At 39.1% G+C, this 20,594-nt stretch overlaps 1 protein-coding gene across 6 annotated transcripts in view; it reads right to left on the minus strand.

The window, feature by feature from the left end:
* The window catches only part of Ptprc (protein tyrosine phosphatase receptor type C), a 106,921-nt gene extending 95,021 nt beyond the window's left edge, over positions 1-11,900 (minus strand). For 4 of the 6 annotated variants that reach the window (XM_075988125.1, XM_075988123.1, XM_075988126.1 and 1 more), the window contains exons 1-2: positions 11,801-11,894; positions 11,607-11,723 (exon numbers count right to left, since the gene is read on the minus strand). In XM_075988125.1, coding sequence (XP_075844240.1) covers positions 11,607-11,679 — 73 coding nt within the window. In that variant the 5' untranslated portion in view covers positions 11,680-11,723; positions 11,801-11,894. Of the gene's footprint in view, positions 1-11,606; positions 11,724-11,800 lie in introns of all 6 variants that reach the window. The other 2 variants (XM_075988128.1, XM_075988127.1) reach the window with 1 other exon arrangement.
* Positions 11,901-20,594: the final 8,694 nt, after the last annotated feature.

Below are 20,594 nucleotides of genomic sequence, written 5' to 3' on the forward strand. Positions count from 1 at the left end.
AGGTGTTCAGTCCATTAAACGGTGGCCAAGAGTAACGCGCACATTCTGATCTCCCTAGAAATGAGACTGTCTAAGGAAATTCCCAGCCAAAAGAGGTTTGTAAAATGAGGTTTGTTTTACATTTGTTTTAAAATTACTAAGCTTTCTGTTTCAACTTAATATATGGGGATAGAGTCATAGATAATTAAAATTAAAAACCCATGAGTGTGGTTTTCTGTTAGCCAAAACTACATTTATGTGAATATTTTTTTCTAAGTTATAGCAATCTTGTCTTTGATTAAATGATACATCTATGAGAAGTTTTTTTTTTTTTTCTTATGAACACTGACCAAACATAGCCTGGCTTTGTACAAAACCTGCTTTGTGAGTCGCATTCATCATTTTTTTTACTATTGTTCTTAATACAGATGCCTTTCGAAACAGATTGATTTAAAAATAGGAATCTGCATAAAAATTGCTGGGCATTTATTTTTTTTCTTTTGATTTAAAATAATAACATATCAACTATCGATTGCTTTGAAAGCAAGATTTCACCTTACGGCCCAACTCTTGAAGAACCGAGTGGAAGCTACACATATTAGTAACAGCAGAATTGCAACCTCTTTATAAAATCCCAAACACTTAATAGTGTGCTATCCCTTGTACCGTCCCACCCGTTAGCCTTATGAAAAGCGTTCACATTGATTTTCTGTAGTCACCCCAAATTTAAAAGCATAAATATTAAAATGGATGCCAAGAGAATGGGTCCCATTAAAAGAATGAGGAAAGGAATTTGTGTTTGAGCATTGTATACACCTATTTTCTTACAAGTTGACTGAGATACATGGGAAGCTATGTCTAATTAAATGGACATGCATAGAAAATATCTCCAATTTTACAGCACTCCCGGAAGCAGAATGTGACAAAACTGGCACACTTAGACTTGACTGCACAAACAATTTTTATGATCTCGTTCCCCATCTTTGAAGTCCCTCTCATGCCGTATCCGACTTGTTTCGTTTCCAGCGCTTTGAGGCGCCACTGGTCTTTGATCTCTCACTGGCCATCCTCCATGTTGGTTTTTCCACGCCTTCTCGCTGCCCTCACAAACCACTGTCTATGCTCAGAAAAGGGAAAAATCTGCTCTTTCAAAGGCTTTGGTGACTTCCTCTTATACGTCAACCTGCAAGTATCTGAAGGGTTCCATCTGGGCTAAGACTGCCTGCCACCCAGCACGGGCCGTCCACAGCTGTTCACATTTATAGAGAAGACACTCCTCTATCATTTCAACAGAATGATATCTCTACCTCCCACTTTTATCCCTGGACCAAAAACGTAGTGCTGGGGCGTGTGGTAGAGCTAACGCTTCTGGGGACAGATTGCTTGCATTTCCCAACCTTACGTTTACATTGTCGCTGCTTATGCAATGCAGGTTTCTCTACCTTGCAGCAGTCATATTTTCTGGTGCACAGTTGGCACATGTGTGATGCTCTATTTCTCGAACACTGGAGCATTTGTCTCCCTCCATCCCTCATCATTCATTTGCTGCACTGATTATTCTTTCAGACAGGGCTGCAGCAGATGTGCCCAGGTTGCCCCTTTATGGCTCTATGAAAAGTAAGAGCAGTAAGAAAAGACTACATTACTTTCTCTCCAGTGTCATTTCATATGTCTCACTACAGACATCACAGACAACTGGCACAGCATCTAGTGTCTGCTTTAAACTCAATAAAAAGACAACAAACAAAATAAGTGCCCAAAACACTTAGGTCACTCATTTCTTTGACTTTAGACACATGTGGCTTCCCTTATTGTAATGACTGGCCAAGGGCCTAGAGGCTTAGCTCAGTGGTAAGGTACGTGCCAGGAGCACTTAAGGACCTGGGTTTTGATTCCAAGCAATGGCAGATTGCAAATGTGTATATTTAAGTAATTTGTAGAGAAACAAGCATACAGATACTTAGCATTACTTCCCTTTCCTTATTTATTCTTCCTCAATTATAGTATTTATTATTAGAGCAAGGAAAATTAAATATAGATATTTCCTTTTAGAATATACTACTGGCACATTAAATATTGTTATCTCCTTTGAGAATATGGCACTGGTCCATTACCTACTTATCTGGAAAACTCTTCTTTTTCCTCATAGTTATCTCTCTCATTAACTAGTTATCAGTGAAGATGCAAACACGTTGTACTTAAATAAAAACTCAAAAAACAAACGAGCAAAATTTTACCATGCCTGAAGTCAAATGCTGCATGTCTCATGTTAGTCACCTGACTAAGGGCTTATTCCCATGGGCATGATTCGTAATCATCAAGGGTATTAGTGCCTACCTAACACGTGCCAACTTGATAATCAATTGGTTTCCAAATTTTTCAACAAAATGGAAAGTTTTAAATTTGGTTTAGAAACAACCCTTTAAACAATAACAAGAACAACAACGACAACAAAAATCTTACAACAAAGCCCCATGTCTCCAGTAAAAGGTACTTTTAACTATTTTCATCAGAGTGCATGAAAATAAAACACAGACCAAAGAGGGGGTCGCAATGACTTCTCTGCCTCACCTTCAAGAAGGGAAAGGATTTGGGAATTTTATGTGCACTTAAATGATGTATCGGTGCACACCAACAGATGTGCTCAGTCCTTCACACTCATACAAGACGGATCTGTTTTCTTCTCCTCACTGACTGCCTTGTTTCCCCAGCAGTCCTCTTCAGCATCATTTTCCATGTTCATGTCCCTGAACTACTCATGTTCCATGTACATGTTCCTGAAGCTACTTTTCTCAGTTCCATGTAAATGTCTCTCTCCCCCAACACACACATACACACACACACACACACACACACACACACACACACACACACACCAATTCTTCCTGTTCTAATTGTTTACATTTAACCTATTTTTTTTACAGCGTCCTGAGTAGTGTAGTTAACCAATAAGATTAGCTAGTCCTCTTCTTAAAGATTCCAAATGGCATCTTCTCAGCATCCTCATGTCGAATTCTATTTGTTTTGTTTTGTTGTTTTGAGACAGCGTCTTACTATGTAACCCTGGCTGTCCTGTAACTCATTTTGTAGACCCAACTGGCCTCAAACTCATAGAGATCTGCCTGCCTCTGCCTCCCAAGTACTGGTTTGAAGGTGTGCACCATCAGGCCCCACTTATGGAGAACTTTATACTTGCTCCTGTTCCTCTTTCTGCTTACCATGACACTGCACTTGACCTTCCTGTGCCTTAAACACACGACTTCGTTTGCTTTAACCTTTTTGCTTGCCAAAGTCTAATCACCTTATATTCTTCTTCATGTCAGTCAACCAGTGGCTCAATGACTTGTCCTCAAGGAGATCCTCCTTGACTATTGCATTTAAAGAAACAGGCACTCCTGCATCTGGCCTTCTCCCGTATTACGCCATTGAATGGTTGCTATAGCCTTTATTAACATGTGACCATTTCTCAATCACTTCTCCTTTCTCAAATGTGATCTCCCTTTGCATGGAGGTGGTGCCTTTTCTTCTTTAGAACAATTTCCTCACTCTGAAAGCAACTGATTCAGCGAATAGATTATCTCACTTAATATTTCCTGTTATTATTCCCATCTCACACCTGAAGAAACTGAGGTCTTGATGTGTAATTTTCACAGTTTCCTGACAGCAGGGCTACAGGAGAATCTAGGTTAGATTTTAAGACTGACTTTTTCTGTACATGACTGGATCTGATGTTCCCACCATCTAGTCTGTGCAACCAGGCATAGCTCCCACACACTGCCCCTGTTTATCTGCTAACCTTTCCTTCTGTCACTCCCTCCCACAGCCAAGACCCTGAATCAACCCATTAACTGGTTGTTAGCCATTGTATGATTATTAACCACTAAACTATCTCTCCAACCCTCTATTATATGTTGTATTCATATCTAAAGTATCCATAATAAAATCCAGGTCATAACAATTCAGGTCATTGGTAATGAGGCATATTCAAGAATCATGGGGTGTAAATTCACACTTGACCTTAGAGGTAAGAAGGGTATTTATAAATCCCTGTCGAAAAAGTCAACAATTGTGACTTACAATTTTCTGACGGGCAATCTGTATTTATTATATTAAGGCATCAGTAAATATGTTGCTTCCTTGCTTCCCCTGAAGCTGAGCCTACCTGTTTCTAGAGTGGAAATGCGGGCAATGCCTCTGTGGGATGTCTCTGGTGTGCTCGGGGGTGACTGTGGAAAAATGAGCTGGTGCCTGTACTTCCTGAACACTGTGTGTTTTCCATGATCAAGGTACTGAACAAAGGTCAAATTACTTCCCTTGCACTTCAAAACAAAAAAGAGTTAGACACTCGAGTAAATTACTCAGTGCCTCTCATTTTGTGTAATCTCAAAAGCAAGTTAAATGAAGGGGGAAAATCCTCATATACCCACCTTCAGAGAGACTCAACTCTGTGCTCTCTCAGTCTCCTGTGTTCTCATCACATTACTTTTGAATCAGTTAGTAAACACATATTAATCAAAGATGCTTTTTGCACTTTTCAACAGAGTTGAATCTCAAATGAGTTAGATTTGGCCAAAGATGTACAAGAGACCCAGTGGGCAATGGTGCATGGAAGGAGCTATACCAAGTGGGTGGATCTGTGGCTCACGTCGCACATGGAGGAGCTCTTAGCTGGCCGGTTACCATTTCCTCCTGCTGTGTTTTACATATGAACACTATCAGCCTCCAAGTACCTGGTTACCAAACTGGAACCGTAGCAAGACTGACTGAACACTAAACAAAGAGACTGATAGACAGAGCCCAGGTAAAATGGAGGTCTCCCCATTTCCACGCCAATCCCTAATCTGTGACTTGCTAATGACTGTGTAGTGTTACCCTGGAATGCACATTAAGCCAGGAGCTGCTTATGGGGTAGGAAAACAGATGTCTCTCTTCAGACTTTTCTCCATGTAAGTACTTTCTGCTGAAAAGAAATCACAAAACAAGTATGGCAAATCCCAGTGGTTGCCAGTTCCTTTTAGTGTCTATCTTTTTTTCCCATTAAGCATCCAATCACCTGCACAGACGCTGTGGGTTCTAGAACATCTTCCACTCAAGTGTCTACACACACACACACACAGAAAAAAATCCAGTTGCACTGGCATCCTGAAGACAGTTTATAAAAGTAGAAGAGATACATTTTGTTAATTTGTTTGTTGAGTAGTATGTCTTAAAATAGTGACTTAAAATGTATTTATAAAAAGTTATCACTGCCAATAATTATCTTCATCAAAGTACATTACTGCTTTGAGTAAGAACCGTTGAATCTACAGTGGGAAACAGAAGACTCATAATCTCGTCTTAGCCAACATGCTGCTGATCACAGACTTTATGTGGACTGGTGGAAAGCGTGACGTTCGTGGGTGCTGTGGGGAGAATTCAGTCACCAAAATCTGATTCATCAGATTCCGGATTAAATAAATGAATGGATTGAATTGACCTAGTTAAATGAAATACTGAAGACTATTTTAGGTCTTGGGTGCCAATAATCTACTTCTCTTTGTTTGGGAAATCTCACCTTCATTTTACTCTGACTCTGTTTATGTTTGTATTTCTAATTTGTCTGAAACAATAATGGTTTACTCAGAGAAATGAGAGGGTTTTATACCTAGCATGTGTTATAAAGAGAGGGGTGCATAATGTTAGCATCTGCACAGTTTCTTCTCTTTCTTGACATTCCTACCACATAGGAAATCTCAGAGCAATTTACATAAACAACAACAATAAAAGGGCAGGATTCAAATTATTCCTATGACCTGCTAAGTGCTTTATACACACAGAACAGGGTCACGGGGTCACATTCAGAGACCACCCAACCCTTCATACAGCAAGCAGTGCAGACCAATAAACCACGGTAAATAAGAAAGAATCCAGTGATGGCTACTGGGGTTCTGTAGGTCCAGAGAGAAAGGAGGAGAAGTGGGGCAAAGAGAGGGAGAGGAGGAAAGGCAGAAAGGAAGAGAGAATGCCCCTAGAGACTCCCCACAGAGTCCCCACAGACTGGCATAGAATGGAGTGGAGAGGGGAAGCCATTACAGGGATATGACACTAGAGATAAATTTTGAAAACCAATTATAATTTGCTCACTTGAGGGAAAAAAAACCCCACACAGATGAAAGGAAAGCATAGCCAACCTTTGAGAGACAAAGATATTTTTCTTAGAAGAATTCAAGTTAGAATAATAGATAAAGCCCCAGATGTGCAGACAGTTCAACAAAACTTGTGTCCACAGTGCTAATTGCTTTCATTTTTATGAAACACAAGGAACCGCAGAGGGATGCTTTGACACTTCCCATCCGTCATTTTCTACTGTGATGCTGTTCCTTAGTCCCTGCTCCACTGAGGAATAAGGAACTAGAGTAAGGTGCATATGCTAATCAGAATGCTATGCAAATGAGCGATCATTGATCAAACTAATTCTAGCTGACTCAAGAGCAATCTTACAAATGACATTCCCATTGGCTACCAAGAAATAACTAAACTTCTTTCTTAAAGAAAAAAAGAAATAGAAATAGAAAAACTCAAGATGCATCTAGCTGAAGGGGCTCTCACCTTACCGTGTGGCCAGGAACTAATCCAACAGATGCTTCCCAGTGCTCACACTGCCCCAGACTAGTTTGAGAAACATGAAGGAATTGGATTTTGTTGTACTGCATGTGACACTAAAACTCCAAAATAAAGTTTAAAAACTAACAGTGGCTGTAAGAACACTTAAAAAGTGCTTATTGTTAAGAATTAGACCATTTTTCAATTATATTTATTCATAAAACTAAATATGGCTAAGGCTATGTGCACAAAATCCAATGACCACTGCAAATTTTAGTTTTGTGTATTTGGATATTATACATCAACAGATATCATACGATGCTGCTAAGTGAATAATCTGAAATGTTTAACTTGTGTTTTGTAATCCTCTCTAAGAAGTCCCATCTGTGTGTGAGGAGAAGCTTTGCTGATCCCTCAGTGATAGGCAACTGCTATGGGGTTTGGTGTCCAGTACCGAAAAACGAGTAGTTTTCTTGGAGAGAAATTGAGTTCATCACAATTTCTTTCTGCATGAATAATTTAATAGACAATGTCTTTATTAATGTCATATACACCAACAAAATGAATCACCCTAGTAGATACACTATTTGTCTACTCTGAATAGAGTCTACTGTCCCAATAAATGGGAGAAATGACTCTCAGGCACTCAGCAAACTTTGTGTGTTCAGTTTCTCCCATTCACCTTCAAAGGGAACCCCAGACCAGCAACATGAGCACCCAAACTAGTGTTTACCAAGACTGACCCACAGGTTAATGCTGCTACGTATGTGCCTTCCCTCTTCCTTCCTGATTCCCCTTTCTGGGGGCATCTTTCTCTGAAGAATGAACCTCATCAACAAGATCCTAGCAAGAGTCTTTCAAGGGAAAATAGTCTCAAAACATGCATTTCTAGGAAGTCAGGGATATTCTTCCCAACAGGAAATCAAATAGATATGAAAAAGGTAAATAGCAAGGAAGGATCAAAGCGTAAACACATTAATTAAAAATAAATTAATGCGACCATAATAAAATTTCTATTTCCACTTTCTCAGTTTGCCTTTTAATTGCTTTTATTAGCTTATTTTCTCTTTCTGTCCTTTCTCTCTGAGGTTTCCCCCTCCCTGTCTACACCTTCTCCCCCTCTCCTCCCTTCCTCCCCTCTTTCTTCTCTATAGTCATCATCATCATTATCTACAGTTTCATCAAGGAGTTCCATAAGATACTTACAAACTAACCAGATCTCAGATAAAAATTCGGATATAGAATTTCAAAAAGATATAATATACAGTTTCTACTTTCATGTAGGGTACAGGCAGTTAAAAACCACTGGTTCATTTATCTCTGTCATCATCACAATAATTGAAATAATCCTTGACAGATTCCAGGGAAAAGTGGTAGAAAGTGTCGGAGGGAAAATGGGAGTTATGGAACCTTAAAGGCCTGGAGGGCGTAGGGAACTGGATGTTGAAACCACACACACACACACACACACATACACACAAAAACACATTTGTTCTTTTTTAATCAGTCATGGAAAATATGGGAAATGGAAAGAGAGAAGGAGGGAAAGGGAGGAAAGGGAAAAGGAGGAGAGGGGATTAAAAGGGAGAGGAGAGGAGGAGAGGGGACAGGACGGGGATGGGAGGAGAAGAGAGGAGGAGAGAGAAGGGGAGGGGAAGCTGTTCAGGAAGAGGAATGTGAAATAGGAGAGGGGACAAAGACCAACACCCCCTATTTGCACACATGGCCTAATCAATGCCATGATTGTGTACAGTACATGCTGACATTTTATAAACAGAAAATACAGCTAATGAGGAAATCTCAAGATCCCTTCCTGTCCCAGCTTTAATACTTTAAAATATATGAAGAAAGAATGAGATTCATACTAGTGGGAAAAAAATCTGTCACGTGTTACAGACAAAAGATAATGAAGCCTGGAAATGATATTTCAACAGACAGATATTTTTTTTTCATTTTTATTTTTTCAGTCTGTGGAACACATGCATGAATTCACTGTGGAAAAGAGCGCTTCTATTTCTGAAGGACTGGTTTGGAGGCTGGAAATAAGCTCCCAAGCACTGAGGGTGTAATCAGTCTGGACTGAGGAAAACTTGCCCTGCTGAAACACTTACTCACAGAACCACAGCACTGAGCAGCTAAGTGTGTGGAGAGCCCAGCAGGCAGACACGAGAGATGACAGCAACACACAAAGAAGGCATTGTGTATATGTGTTATGTGGGCATATCTACACGTATGTATGTGCACACGGACAGTGTAAAACCATCTATGTGCTACACTCATTGCTTGTCACGTTGGGAAGACCCAAATTGAATGGAGAAGGCAGCACACCAATCTTATCCTGAGCTCAGAGTGCCCCACGGGAGAGAGGAACCCCTCATTTCTAATCCACCTTTCCTTTCCCTAACAAACGCTTTTCTCATTTGAGCAACGACAAGGGTCACAGAAAACACTTTAGCAGTTCAAAAAAAAAATAGTAAGTTGCCATTTCCATAGCCCAGGCTTTCCTGTCATTTTCAGAACTTAGTAGGAATGCTTGTCAAATTCAATAAATAATTTATATCAAATGCTTGCAGTATACAAGGCCAAGTACATATTTTTTACATTAGATACTTTAATGTTGATGGAAAATTAAGAATTGTGCTCAGGAAGTGAGTTTTCACTGTTCTGACTCATAACAGAACTCCCTGCACACTCTTGAGGGCACAACCGAAGACGCTGTGAGCCGTTAGCTGATGGGTGGCAGATAGGCCTCGCATTAGGACTTCATTAGAGGCAAAAACCCTGCACCCTACCTGCAGTCTCTACGCCATCCTTATGCCCTAGCATTAGTTAGAAGTTTTGAACAAGCATCCTGTGCCCAACTGTTGTGGCAAAGGGCCAGAGAGCAGAGGGATCAGAGACATCTTGTAAATATGAACTCAGCATCACTGTTGGTCTGTAAGAATTTATTTGACATTGGTCGCATGCAGATTTTAGGGGTTAAATAACATGCTGGAGTGGAGTGAATTTTTCACTGATGTCTAATTTCTATTTTACTGTACTTCTTTATGTTTCTAAAGCACTTAATAAAAAGCTGCTGCCTAAAATTTCATTTCCTATAGATACTGAATTATTTTAACATGCAGAGATAAAATAAGTGGATATCTAAATCATTTGTTTGTTAATAAAAAAGTGTACACTTCAAAGCCTTCATAAATTCAAATAATAAATTCACAAGTGTGTAAACTGAGTCTAAAATGTGTCTAGAAATGCTAAAAACACCGTTTTCTAATACATATGGTTATTGTATCTATGTATTTTCCAAAATAAGCACACATATTTAGAGAGACTACCAATGTTTTTTAGAGAAGTGTTTACCTCGGTGTTTTGGGAGAAATTGTGGTAAACTTGATCTTTTGAAATCTTTCTATAAACTATCTAGCACCTACCATCGTCTGTGTATTGATTAATAATCTATTTCCATCTAGTTACTTATAGAATAAAATACTTAGCCAAGTTGATTTAAGGGTTTCTAGGTCCCTTCATGCACTCTTTGATGACAAATTCAAATATATTTTTTCTGCTAAAAATACTAAATATCCTGATTTAAAACTTTGAAGGTGATTTGCTCCGAGGCCTGAAGGTATCTTTCATACCCATTTTAAAGGAATTGGTAACTTACCCTGAGAGGAGATTTACAGTGGAAGTATGTTGATTTATGATGAAATGCCTATGTATAACCTTAAGTTCTTCTCCATAATTTTCTTTAGAGTACAAAAATTATAGAGGGATGATAACATGAGAAGTTGTTCGCATATTATGACAAGATTCTGTAGTTCTATGTAGTTTTAAAAACTAATCTTTATGTTGAAAACCTAAACCAAGCAAATTCATAACTTGTGAAAGTGGATTTTTAAAATTTCTCTGTACAATTAAAGGCATAACAAATTTATTGTGATAATAACAACAAAAAGTTCTCTCTGGCTGCATTTTCTTTCCAGGTCATAGATGACCAAAAAAATAATTTAACCACTTGACACATTCAGCAGCTAGTTAGCGCCCTGACTCTCAGAGGAAAATGAAAGAGCAGTAAACATAAAAAAGTAATAAATTTGAATAGTGATTAGATTTAATATTTTTCCTATTTAAAAGTATCTTGAAATTTCTATGAAGACTCATTGTCAATGCCCTTTGATTAAAAAAAGGATGGCTTTAGGTTAAATATTATAAAGAGAAATGTTATTAGTCACTTAATAATTAACAAAACTCACATCCCAAACTGAAACAACTCAAGACATATCTATTGACCAGATCAGATGTGTAGGAAGATCTCTAACTTAAGCAAGAAAGCCAGAACACAGACTTTGTGTGATTCTTCGGAATTTTAATATTTCCTTTTTCAGAGCTTTGCTATCTAGCTATCTACCCATCACCCAGGAAGGGCAGTGGCTTTGCCAGAATTTCCACAGCAAAATTCATAACAACCACTGTTGAGGAACTAAAATAATTCACTCAAAATGTCTTCTGAGGTAAACTAGATGAAATGTTAAAATTTTTGAAAGCACCTCACTCATCTGTGAGCCTTTCTGTAGCCAAGTATTCGAGACCCTATTTTAATAACCATCAATATTTGAGGAAGTCACCTCCCATCTGAAGAGACTGGCTTCCGTACAACCAAAGTCGTCTCACGATTGTAAACTGTTCCTACTCTGCCCAAAAGCATAAAAACTGACTTATTTAACAATTCCTTTGACTGTCATAGACGCAAGTTCAGGTCTGTTGCTTTAGCGACATCCTCGAACAGTTGGAAAATAGAGAGAGACCAAGACTTTCCTATCAAATTGTGCCTTCTTCCCCCCAAACAGTTATGTCTTCTGAAGAGAAACAGCATACGCTGTATGTGTTCCGTGCAATGTTCCTCTGAGCCAGAGCCTTGACCACGGTGTAGTGGGCCTTCTTACTTCCAGTCTCCATCACACAACATTTAAAAATATTCATTTCAAGCCAGCCTTCCCCGCAAAAGGAACAAAACACAACGAAGTAAAAATGAATATCGAAATGCTTACCTGTGACAAACACTTCTGTGTCCAGAAAGGCAAAGCCAAAGGCCAGAAGTTTGAGCCACAAATAGATGGTCATATCTGGAGATCAGCTGTGTCCCTAAGAAATAGCACGCGTCCCCCCTGAAAGGCAAAATAATGGTTATCTCTCTAGAAGTTGGGCTCTGTAAAAGCTAACTCAAAGTAAGAAATGAACGCACACTTTGCACTGTGTCTTATCAGATGGGGAGCAGGTTTCCTTCTCTGTTACCCTAAGAACAAACCACTTGCTAGCTGCTTGCACTGCTAAATGGTGATGTCAGATTCGGTTTTACTAACTTCTCCAAAAATACTGTAAAGGGTCCTCTTTGCAGGAAGTTAAAAAAAAAAAGCGTTCAAAGTCAGTGCAATGGCTTACTTCCTTAATTCACGTATTACGCTGTTGGTAGATCTTCTCAATTTTCCTGTAAGGGAAAACAGTCTCAAACTACTTAAATGTTGCTCCTTTATAATATTCTTTAGAGACAATTGACTCAAAATTGATACATCCATCCCCAAATCATCAATAATTTTCTTACCCAAAAGATGACAACACAGATTCCCCACGGGTAGATCAACATCAGGGCTGGCAAGGTAATACAGTGACTAAGCTGGTACGAGGCTTCGATGCTCATTTCAGATGACCAAGTGAACCAAACTGACTTTCTGCTATGTCTGCCAACTCCTGCTATCTATGATAAGGAGCTCAGACCCAAATAATATACCAGTTTGCTCAGCTGCATGGCTTCCCTATGCAACACTACCCCCACTGGACTTAAGGAGCTTCCCAGATTGTTTTTGTTTGTTTTGGTTTCATTTGGTTTTATGCAGGTGTCATTGTGAACAGTGGCATCAGAAACCCCTTTCTGTCCGGTGCTCCCATGTGGGTCTCTGTCTCTGTCTCCTTTTATCGCCTGATGAAGGTTAATATTCATGAGGATGCCTATGTGTTTGTCTTTGGATTCACCTTCTTATTTAGCTTCTCTAGGAACATGAATTATAAGCTCAATGTCCTTTATTTATGGCTAGAAACCAAATATGAGTGAGTACATCCCATGTTCCTCTTTTTGGGTCTGGCTTACCTCACTCAGGATAGTGTTTTCTGGGAGCCTAGGCAGTTTGGATGCTCACCTTTAGACCTGGATGGAGGTGGGCAGTCCTTGGGCTTCCCACAGGTCAGGGAACCCTGATTGCTCTTAGAGCAGATGGGGGGGGGACTTGATTGGGGGAGGGGGAGGGAAATGGGAAGCGGTTGCGGGGAGGAGGCAGAAATCCTTAAGAAAGAAGAAAGAAAGAAAGAAAGAAAGAAAGAAAGAAAGAAAGAAAGAAAGAAAGAAAGAAAGAAAGAAAGAAAATTAAAAGAAAAAGAAACCCCTTTCTGCCCAAGTGAGTTCTGCTTCCTGGAAGGAATGCTTCTACATTTGGTACCACTCTTTTCTATCCATCAGTGAAGAGAGAGAAACAAAAACAAGGATTGTCTTTCACAAGGTTAACACGTTTCTTTTTATCACAGTACCTTACCACCCTCCCACACACACACTCCTGCTCAGTTCCACAGGAACACCATTTTTACATCCTTTCCCCCACTCCCTCTCTTCCCAGAACCCCTCCCGTGTCCAACCTACTGTTGATTCTCAAATTCATGGCCTTCTTTGCTTTAACTATTATTGTTATACTATACACACACACACACACACACACACACACACACACACATAACCTACTGAGTTTGGTGTTGTGTGCGTGTATGTGTGTGAAGGTTTGTGTAGGAGCGTGTATAGGTGTTTGTGTCTGCGTCTATGTCCATGTGTGTTTAGGATCGACTGTATCATTTAACTACTTAAGGAACTCACCCTGCAGAAGACTAATTCTCACTCTCAGCAGTCCTTAACTACTTTTAGTGCTTCGTCTGGAGTGGAAGCCTCTGAGATTTCCCCCACCAACCTTAGCATGTCAACTGTTTGCTCATTTTTTCAGGTCTTGTTAATTTAACAAGCTGCTGTTGAGGTTTCACGAATGTGCCTTTCCTGCCATGTTAAAAGACATTACCTTGCAGCGGGCTTCCTGGTTTTTTTGGCTCTTCCACTCCTTCTGCTCCCTCTTTTGTAATGTTTCCTGAGCATTGAGTATAGGGCTGGTGTGACAGATGCATCGATTGGGACTGGACACCTCAAGGTCAGTTGTTCTCTGCTTTTGACTGCTTGTGGCTTCCTGTAATGGTCTCCGTCTACTGCAAAGAGAAGCAAGCATCTTTGATGAGGACTGAATGCTACACTTAGCTACAGGTGTAAGGATGAGCATTTACAATGCTTTCCATGTTGTGATGGCATGCGTAGTAGGTGTACCAATAAGAATATGTTTACTGATATTAAAAAAAAAGTCACTGTGAAGTCAATAGAACAATTAAATGAATCTGGTACTATTATGTTATCTACCTAAATTTAAAAGTAAAAAAGCACATTCACAACTCATTGTTTGAAATGCATAAGTAATGTGTGGGAAACGGGTAGGCAGTCAGAGCCCCCAAAGTGACTATAATCCCCAATAAGAAAAAGTTGTAGGGATTTGGATTTTTGTAAATGTGTGTATGTGTGTGTGTGTGCACATGTGTACATGTGCTCACCCTTATCTAAGCATGTGGATGCAGGAGGTTACTGTTGGTATCTTCTATCATTTTCCATGTAAGTTTTTGAGTCAGCGTCTCTCCCTGAGCCTGCACCCCGCATTTAGGCTAGACTAAGTAGCCAGCGAGCCCCTGTCTTTGAGCCCCAGCACTGAGGTTACACACATGCACAGTCACTTTTATGTGGGCTCTAGGGATCCAAAATCAGGTACTCATGCTTGCATAACGAGAACTTTACCCAGGGACCCATGTCCCCAGCACCCTGCAGACACATTGTTCATAATTCAAACTTGTTTTCCTCTTTCTTTGATTTCAAGGAGCCGCAGGATCGGACTTGCATTCCCCTTTGTGCATGGAAATAACCTTATAGCTTATACTCTAGGTAATAAAATTTTCAGACCTCAAGGAACCACGCTATTTTTGTATGTACCCCAAATTATATATAATACATGTAAGCTCTGCTACTTGGACTGACAATACTCTCTACAAGATCCATAGACTATCTGACCAAACTTCCAATACAAGACAGGAGAAACCTCTCTTTGAGTTGGTCAGGATAATCCATATAACTGTCAAAATGATAGAGACTACTGCTGTGCCCTCGGTTGCCTCACAGAGATTGAAGGTAAGTTCCCATTGCTGAAGGTACCACACACTTTGGACACAGGGCTCAGATCTAATCTGAAAGTCTCCTTCCTGTGGGCTAGCTTTCACTGTACCATCTGCCTGGGGAGGAAAGCTATAAATAGTCCTACCCAGCTAGCTGTGGCACCTAGGAACCACAGTAATGACCAACATGGCAAGACATGCCTAGTGGTACGATAGTGGCTCTCATATCTGGGTGGTGATCAGCAGTCTAGCTGGACTTTAGGTGCATTCAGCAGGAGGGAAATTATGCCTCATACTGGGAACCTAGCCAGATACCTGGGGCTAGTGAGGTCATAGACCTTCGCGGAGAACCAACTACTCTCACTTTACCAGAGCAGAATAATCCTTAAGTCCAGCATTCTAACACTTATCTTTACACTTAACCGATCAGTGTAGCTCTCATCCCCATGTCAAATGACAGAGAATCAACTGCTCAAATGCAGAGATCAATCAATTGTGGAAAGCCTCAAGGAACTACGCTATTTTTGTATTTACCTCAAATTATATATAATACACATAAGCTCTGCTATAATTTGTATGGGTATCAAAAATCCTGCATGTTCTTATGTTGTCTTTAAATGTTTTGACTGTTAAGAGATACTAGATTATAAAAACTGATAGATTCAACCAATCTATATATTTTAATGATGACTTCAAATTTTAAATCAAAAGATATGCTACTTTGGGGGAGAGGCTATGTACTTATTTCCACAGGAAATGAGAGACTGTGGATTCATTCAGGGTTAAAGAAAATCAGGTTTGATCAAGGAAGACCCCCTAAAATTCTGATTATAGACATAAAAAATAAACCTAAAAGAACTACAAGACACATGATGCATATTTTCCCTGCTCAAACATAAGACAAAAAAATCATCTTTGACTGAGTTATGTACAATGCACAGTCTGTACTTGTATTCATTTAATATATATAATTAATTATATATTATTAATTATTAATGTTACCTCTAAAAGTTTATGTATTTTCAGAATCAGGATCAGATACCAGTGAAAACAGATGGCCCTAGTGATCCAGCATCTCAAAAGACCTCTGTTACAGTCTCCTCAGAATTTTGCATCCAGAAAAGCTTCAAAACTACCAACTGAGATGATCCAGTCTCACAGAATACTCTAGCCAGGACTTGATTATAATCCTGAATTTTTTTAGGGGTCCCCAAAGATTGTCAGTGCCTTCAAGTAGCAGGAAGCAGCCTAGAAAACTGTGCCCACATTCCCAAAAAATGAGTTACAGATATTTATTATCATTCAAGGGGAATTGGTTACAAGTTGTTATTGATGATCATCAGGAAATAAAGCTAAACAAAGGAGTTTCAGCAATGCTGTTCTGAAAATTTTTTTGAAAAGAAATATAGAAATGATAGGATAAAATGGTAGATTATTGATCTACTTTATAAAAGAACTATTAATCTTCAATATTTTATATTGGTGTGGATTTTGGTTTATTGATACAGATTTAAAGTGAATTTTGTTATACTATATGTATATTTCTACTCTTGTTTAAGGTATTGTGTTTATGCAGCTGACTTAAAATGTAATGCATAATTAAAAACACAGATTAATAGTCACCTATAATAGTAAAACCTATAGATATGTTCAGTATGTTTTCAAAGTCATACACAGATATATTTCAGATAGATAGTTAAACTTCAAACACTTCAAATACCTATAAAATATGACATTTAAAATGTTTTAATGACAGACTTTTCTTCATATGAGGCACATTGCTCCTGGTAGCACCAATCACATTCTAAAATGAATGATGGGTGTCACATTGAAAAAACTCCATATGGAGTTTGTTTCCTTTATCACATAATTTAGGCTGGGCAATCAAAGTGAAGATGCTGGGATTAAGAGGGGCAGAATAAAGAGAGATGCCAACCATTCATCGAGCAAGCAGAATGTGTAGAAAATGAGGTAGCAGGCCACAAGCCACGTGACAGAGCAGAAATAAGAAATATAGGTTAATTTAAGTTTAAAAGTTAGCGAATAATAAGCCTGAGCTATTGGTCAAGCATTTGTAATTAATGTTAAGCCTCTGAGTGATTATTTGAAAACTGGCAGGTAGAGAGAAGCATATGAGTACACCTCAATTTGTCTAAATCTTTTAGGCCCGTTCCTGCTGCTTCTTTCAGGCAGTTAATCTGGTCTGAGGATCTTCTTTGCAGCTTGGCTCTTCTGTTCCTGAGGAGGTATCTTGTCTTTTATAGCTTACTCTGGCATAAAAGTGCCTAGTGAATCTGGTCAGTGTAATATTTTTTCCATTTGTAGCTTTGGGATTTTTATTATAAATGTGTGAGGAATTCAATTATTGACTTAATGAAAATAAGTGACATTTTTGAATCAGTTTTACTTTAAAGCATGACATAAATGCAAATTAATAAAGTTTTAAAAAAATTTACCTCGTGTAAAATTTACTGTACTTTTCTCAAAATTTCAGATGTAGAGTTATAATTTGAAATTTAATTGTTAATCTACTAAGAAAAATAACACTATCTTGCAAAATATAAATTTAAGATCTTGAGACACACTGTGTGATATAAATAATGATATAATCCATACTTCCTAAGATAAATCATTAAATATGCTTGTCATGTGACAAAACTTTTTCTGGGGAGATGCCATATACGTGTATATTCACCATAGACAGGGAGCCCAGGACAGACCAAAGTACAAGCATAGGTACTACCAACATTCAGCTTGGTGAACCAATGAGTTTTATTGCGGATACTTGCAAGAGTAGGGATGAAGGGTTACTTGCAGAAGCAGAAATGACTCATTGACAGCTGTAGCACCAAAGCCCAGATCAACATGGTGGACAGTTCACAAAAGCTGTGAGCCCAGGCCCAGAGCACACTGCAGTAGGCAGACAGCTCAACAGCTTACAGCATATCCTTCCCAAGAGATGTTGGTCTAAACCTCTTCCAGGTAGTGCATCTGGTCTCAGTCTTCTTTTGCAGATTGGACTGTTTGCTCTTGGAGGGTGGTTCTTTGTGAATTTTTTCAGTTTTAAGAACTTCCTAAAGCTATTTTGAGGTGTTTACCTTACTGTTTAGTGAACTTCCCTGCTGGATGAAACTTCAGTCTCAGAGGAAAGTGTTGCACAACACTCCGTCCATTCATCTGGCTCTTACATTCTTTTGGCCCCCTTTCTGGCAATGATGCCCGAGGCTTGTTGTGGGTGATTATACTTGTCCACTTGTGGTTGTTTGAATGAGAATGGCTCCCATAGGTTTACATATTTGAATGCTTAGTCCTTAGGGAGTGGCACTATTTGAAAAGGATGAAGATGCATGGCCCTGTTAGAGGAAGTGTGTCACTGGGATGGGCTTTGAAGTTTCAAAAACCCATGAGAAGCCCAGAGTCTCTCTCTGGGTCTATGGATCAGGATGTAGCCCTCAGCCACTTCTCCAGTGTGTCATGCCTGTCTGCCTCCATGTTCCTACCATGATGGTAATAGAAAAATCCTCTGGAACTGTAAGAAAGCCCCCAATGGAATACTTTTTTTGTATTGCCACAGTTAACCATTTTTGTTTCACGTGTCTACTACTACCATCTGTATACAAAAAGACATTTAGAGGGATGAATTTTAGTCCTTCCAGTACTTTATCTGGTTTAGCTGTTAATTTGATTACTAGGGGTTTCTGAGTGGCAAAGAATACTGGTCCCAGGAAAGCCTGCACGGCATTGGTGATGTGACTTGTAGACACCACACCTAGTTCTTATAAGTATGTATGCCACCTTTGCAGAGTTTGATTCTGTGCCATACTTAAACGTGGGTGGGCCAGGAAGCCTTCCATTCAGCCATTTATTGCATAAGTAGGTTTAGTCAGTAGGGTAGAACCTGTTACAGATTCTACCTGTTGCAGTGTTTTATACCCCAGTACCTGTCATTATTCTGGTGATGTCTATTTACTTCCATGGCTGAGATTAAAACCCTACTGAAGCTATCTTCTCAAGTTGCTTTTGGCATAGTCCTCAGCTATAACATTTTGAATTTCTGGTGACTTCCAGTAGGAAGAGACACCTACTAGGGCCCCTGATTTTAAAGTGACTTACCTTTCTCAGTAGCTATCAATCACCAATATCTCTTCAGTTAGGGAATGGAACATTTTGCTCTCCTCACTTCCTAAGCTGGCATTTTTTCCTGGCTTGGACTTTCACAGGTCTTGTGTATGTTGTCAAAACCGCTCTTAGTTCACATATGCAACTTCCCCAATGTGTAATGAACACACTATTTTGTTGTAGTAATCTTCCATTTCTGTCTCTTATAATTTTTCTACCTATTTTTCTATAATAGTTCCTGATACTTATGAATAATAAGTTATGATAATGATGCTTTATTTAGGGCTGATCATTTTACAATCTCTTATTCTCTGCATTTTGTTTACTATGGGCCTATGTGTTAATTGCCATCTTCAGGAAAACAATTCTCTGATGAGGTTTGAAAGATGTACTAAACTATAATGATAAGACATTAAGATGTAACTATGTCTGTTTATTATAATGGTAATAGTAGATTCTCCTATAGGGCATATGGCCCAGCTCACTTCAGGTTCTTGAACCCAATAATGGCTCCAGGTATTTGATTCATCTTGTGAAGTAATCTTAGATACAATTAGAAAGTGGTTGGTTACAACAATGACAGTGGTGCCACTATTGCACCAGTGGCGTCTCTTGGTAAGCAGGTGACTACTGTGGCTTACATGGTGCACAGCTGAGTAAGACTGATGTCTATTTTTCTACTGCAGTATTGTGGATAGCACTTTCCAACACAATGAAATCTGGTCAATAAGGATAAAGCTTCCCTTTACCATGGTCCTTTATGTTTTTTCTCATTTGTAATTGTTAACTTCATTTTCTTTTATATGTATTATTTGAGAATTTCATATATGTACACAATGTATCTTGATCATATACATCCTTTCAACTTCTCCCTTCTAACTCCCTTCAGATTCCCCCTTCAAGTTTCAAGTCCTATTTTCTTTTTAATAAGCCAACAAGTCCCAATTAGTGCTGATTTGGGACTATCCACTAAAGCATGTTTAAACTATACCCTTAAAAAATAATTCTCTCTCTCTCTCCACAGCAATCAACTAACAACAACTCCCTACTTAGGGGTGGGGCCTTATGACCTCATCCTCCTCTCCATACTGGAATTTGGGCTGATCTCATACAAGTCTTTCCAGATAACCTCAAGTACTGAGTTCATAAGTGAAGTAGCCTTTCATATCCAGAAGTCAGCATTTCATATTATTTCTCCACATCTTTGTGCTCTTGCTGTCTTTCTGTCTTTTTCTCCTCCTCTTCCATAGTGTTCCCTGTCCTTGTTCATTGGGATTGTGGGAGCCTGGCTCAGCACTCAGTCTCTCATTCTTCATACTTTGAACAGTATGAATCTCTGTATTGACCATTGTCCACTGCAAAAAAACAAGTGTCTCTGACCAAGATCGAGAGCAGTCCAGTTTTATGGGTACAAGCACAAGCATTCCGAAGGCAGTTTGACAACATAACCATTTAGAAAAGTACCAATAGTAGGTTCCACTAAAACTAAGCTTTTCCAACCATGGGCTTTTAATTAGGTTTATAGCATCAGGTATAGTATCAGGTATCTTTCCTGTGGTCTCAAATCTAATCAGAAAGTGCCTGACTATACCAAAACTGTTATGTCACTATTGCGTCAAGGTGAC

The sequence above is a fragment of the Microtus pennsylvanicus genome, chromosome 10 (assembly GCF_037038515.1).
Source record: "Microtus pennsylvanicus isolate mMicPen1 chromosome 10, mMicPen1.hap1, whole genome shotgun sequence".
Classification (NCBI taxonomy): Eukaryota; Metazoa; Chordata; class Mammalia; order Rodentia; family Cricetidae; genus Microtus; species Microtus pennsylvanicus.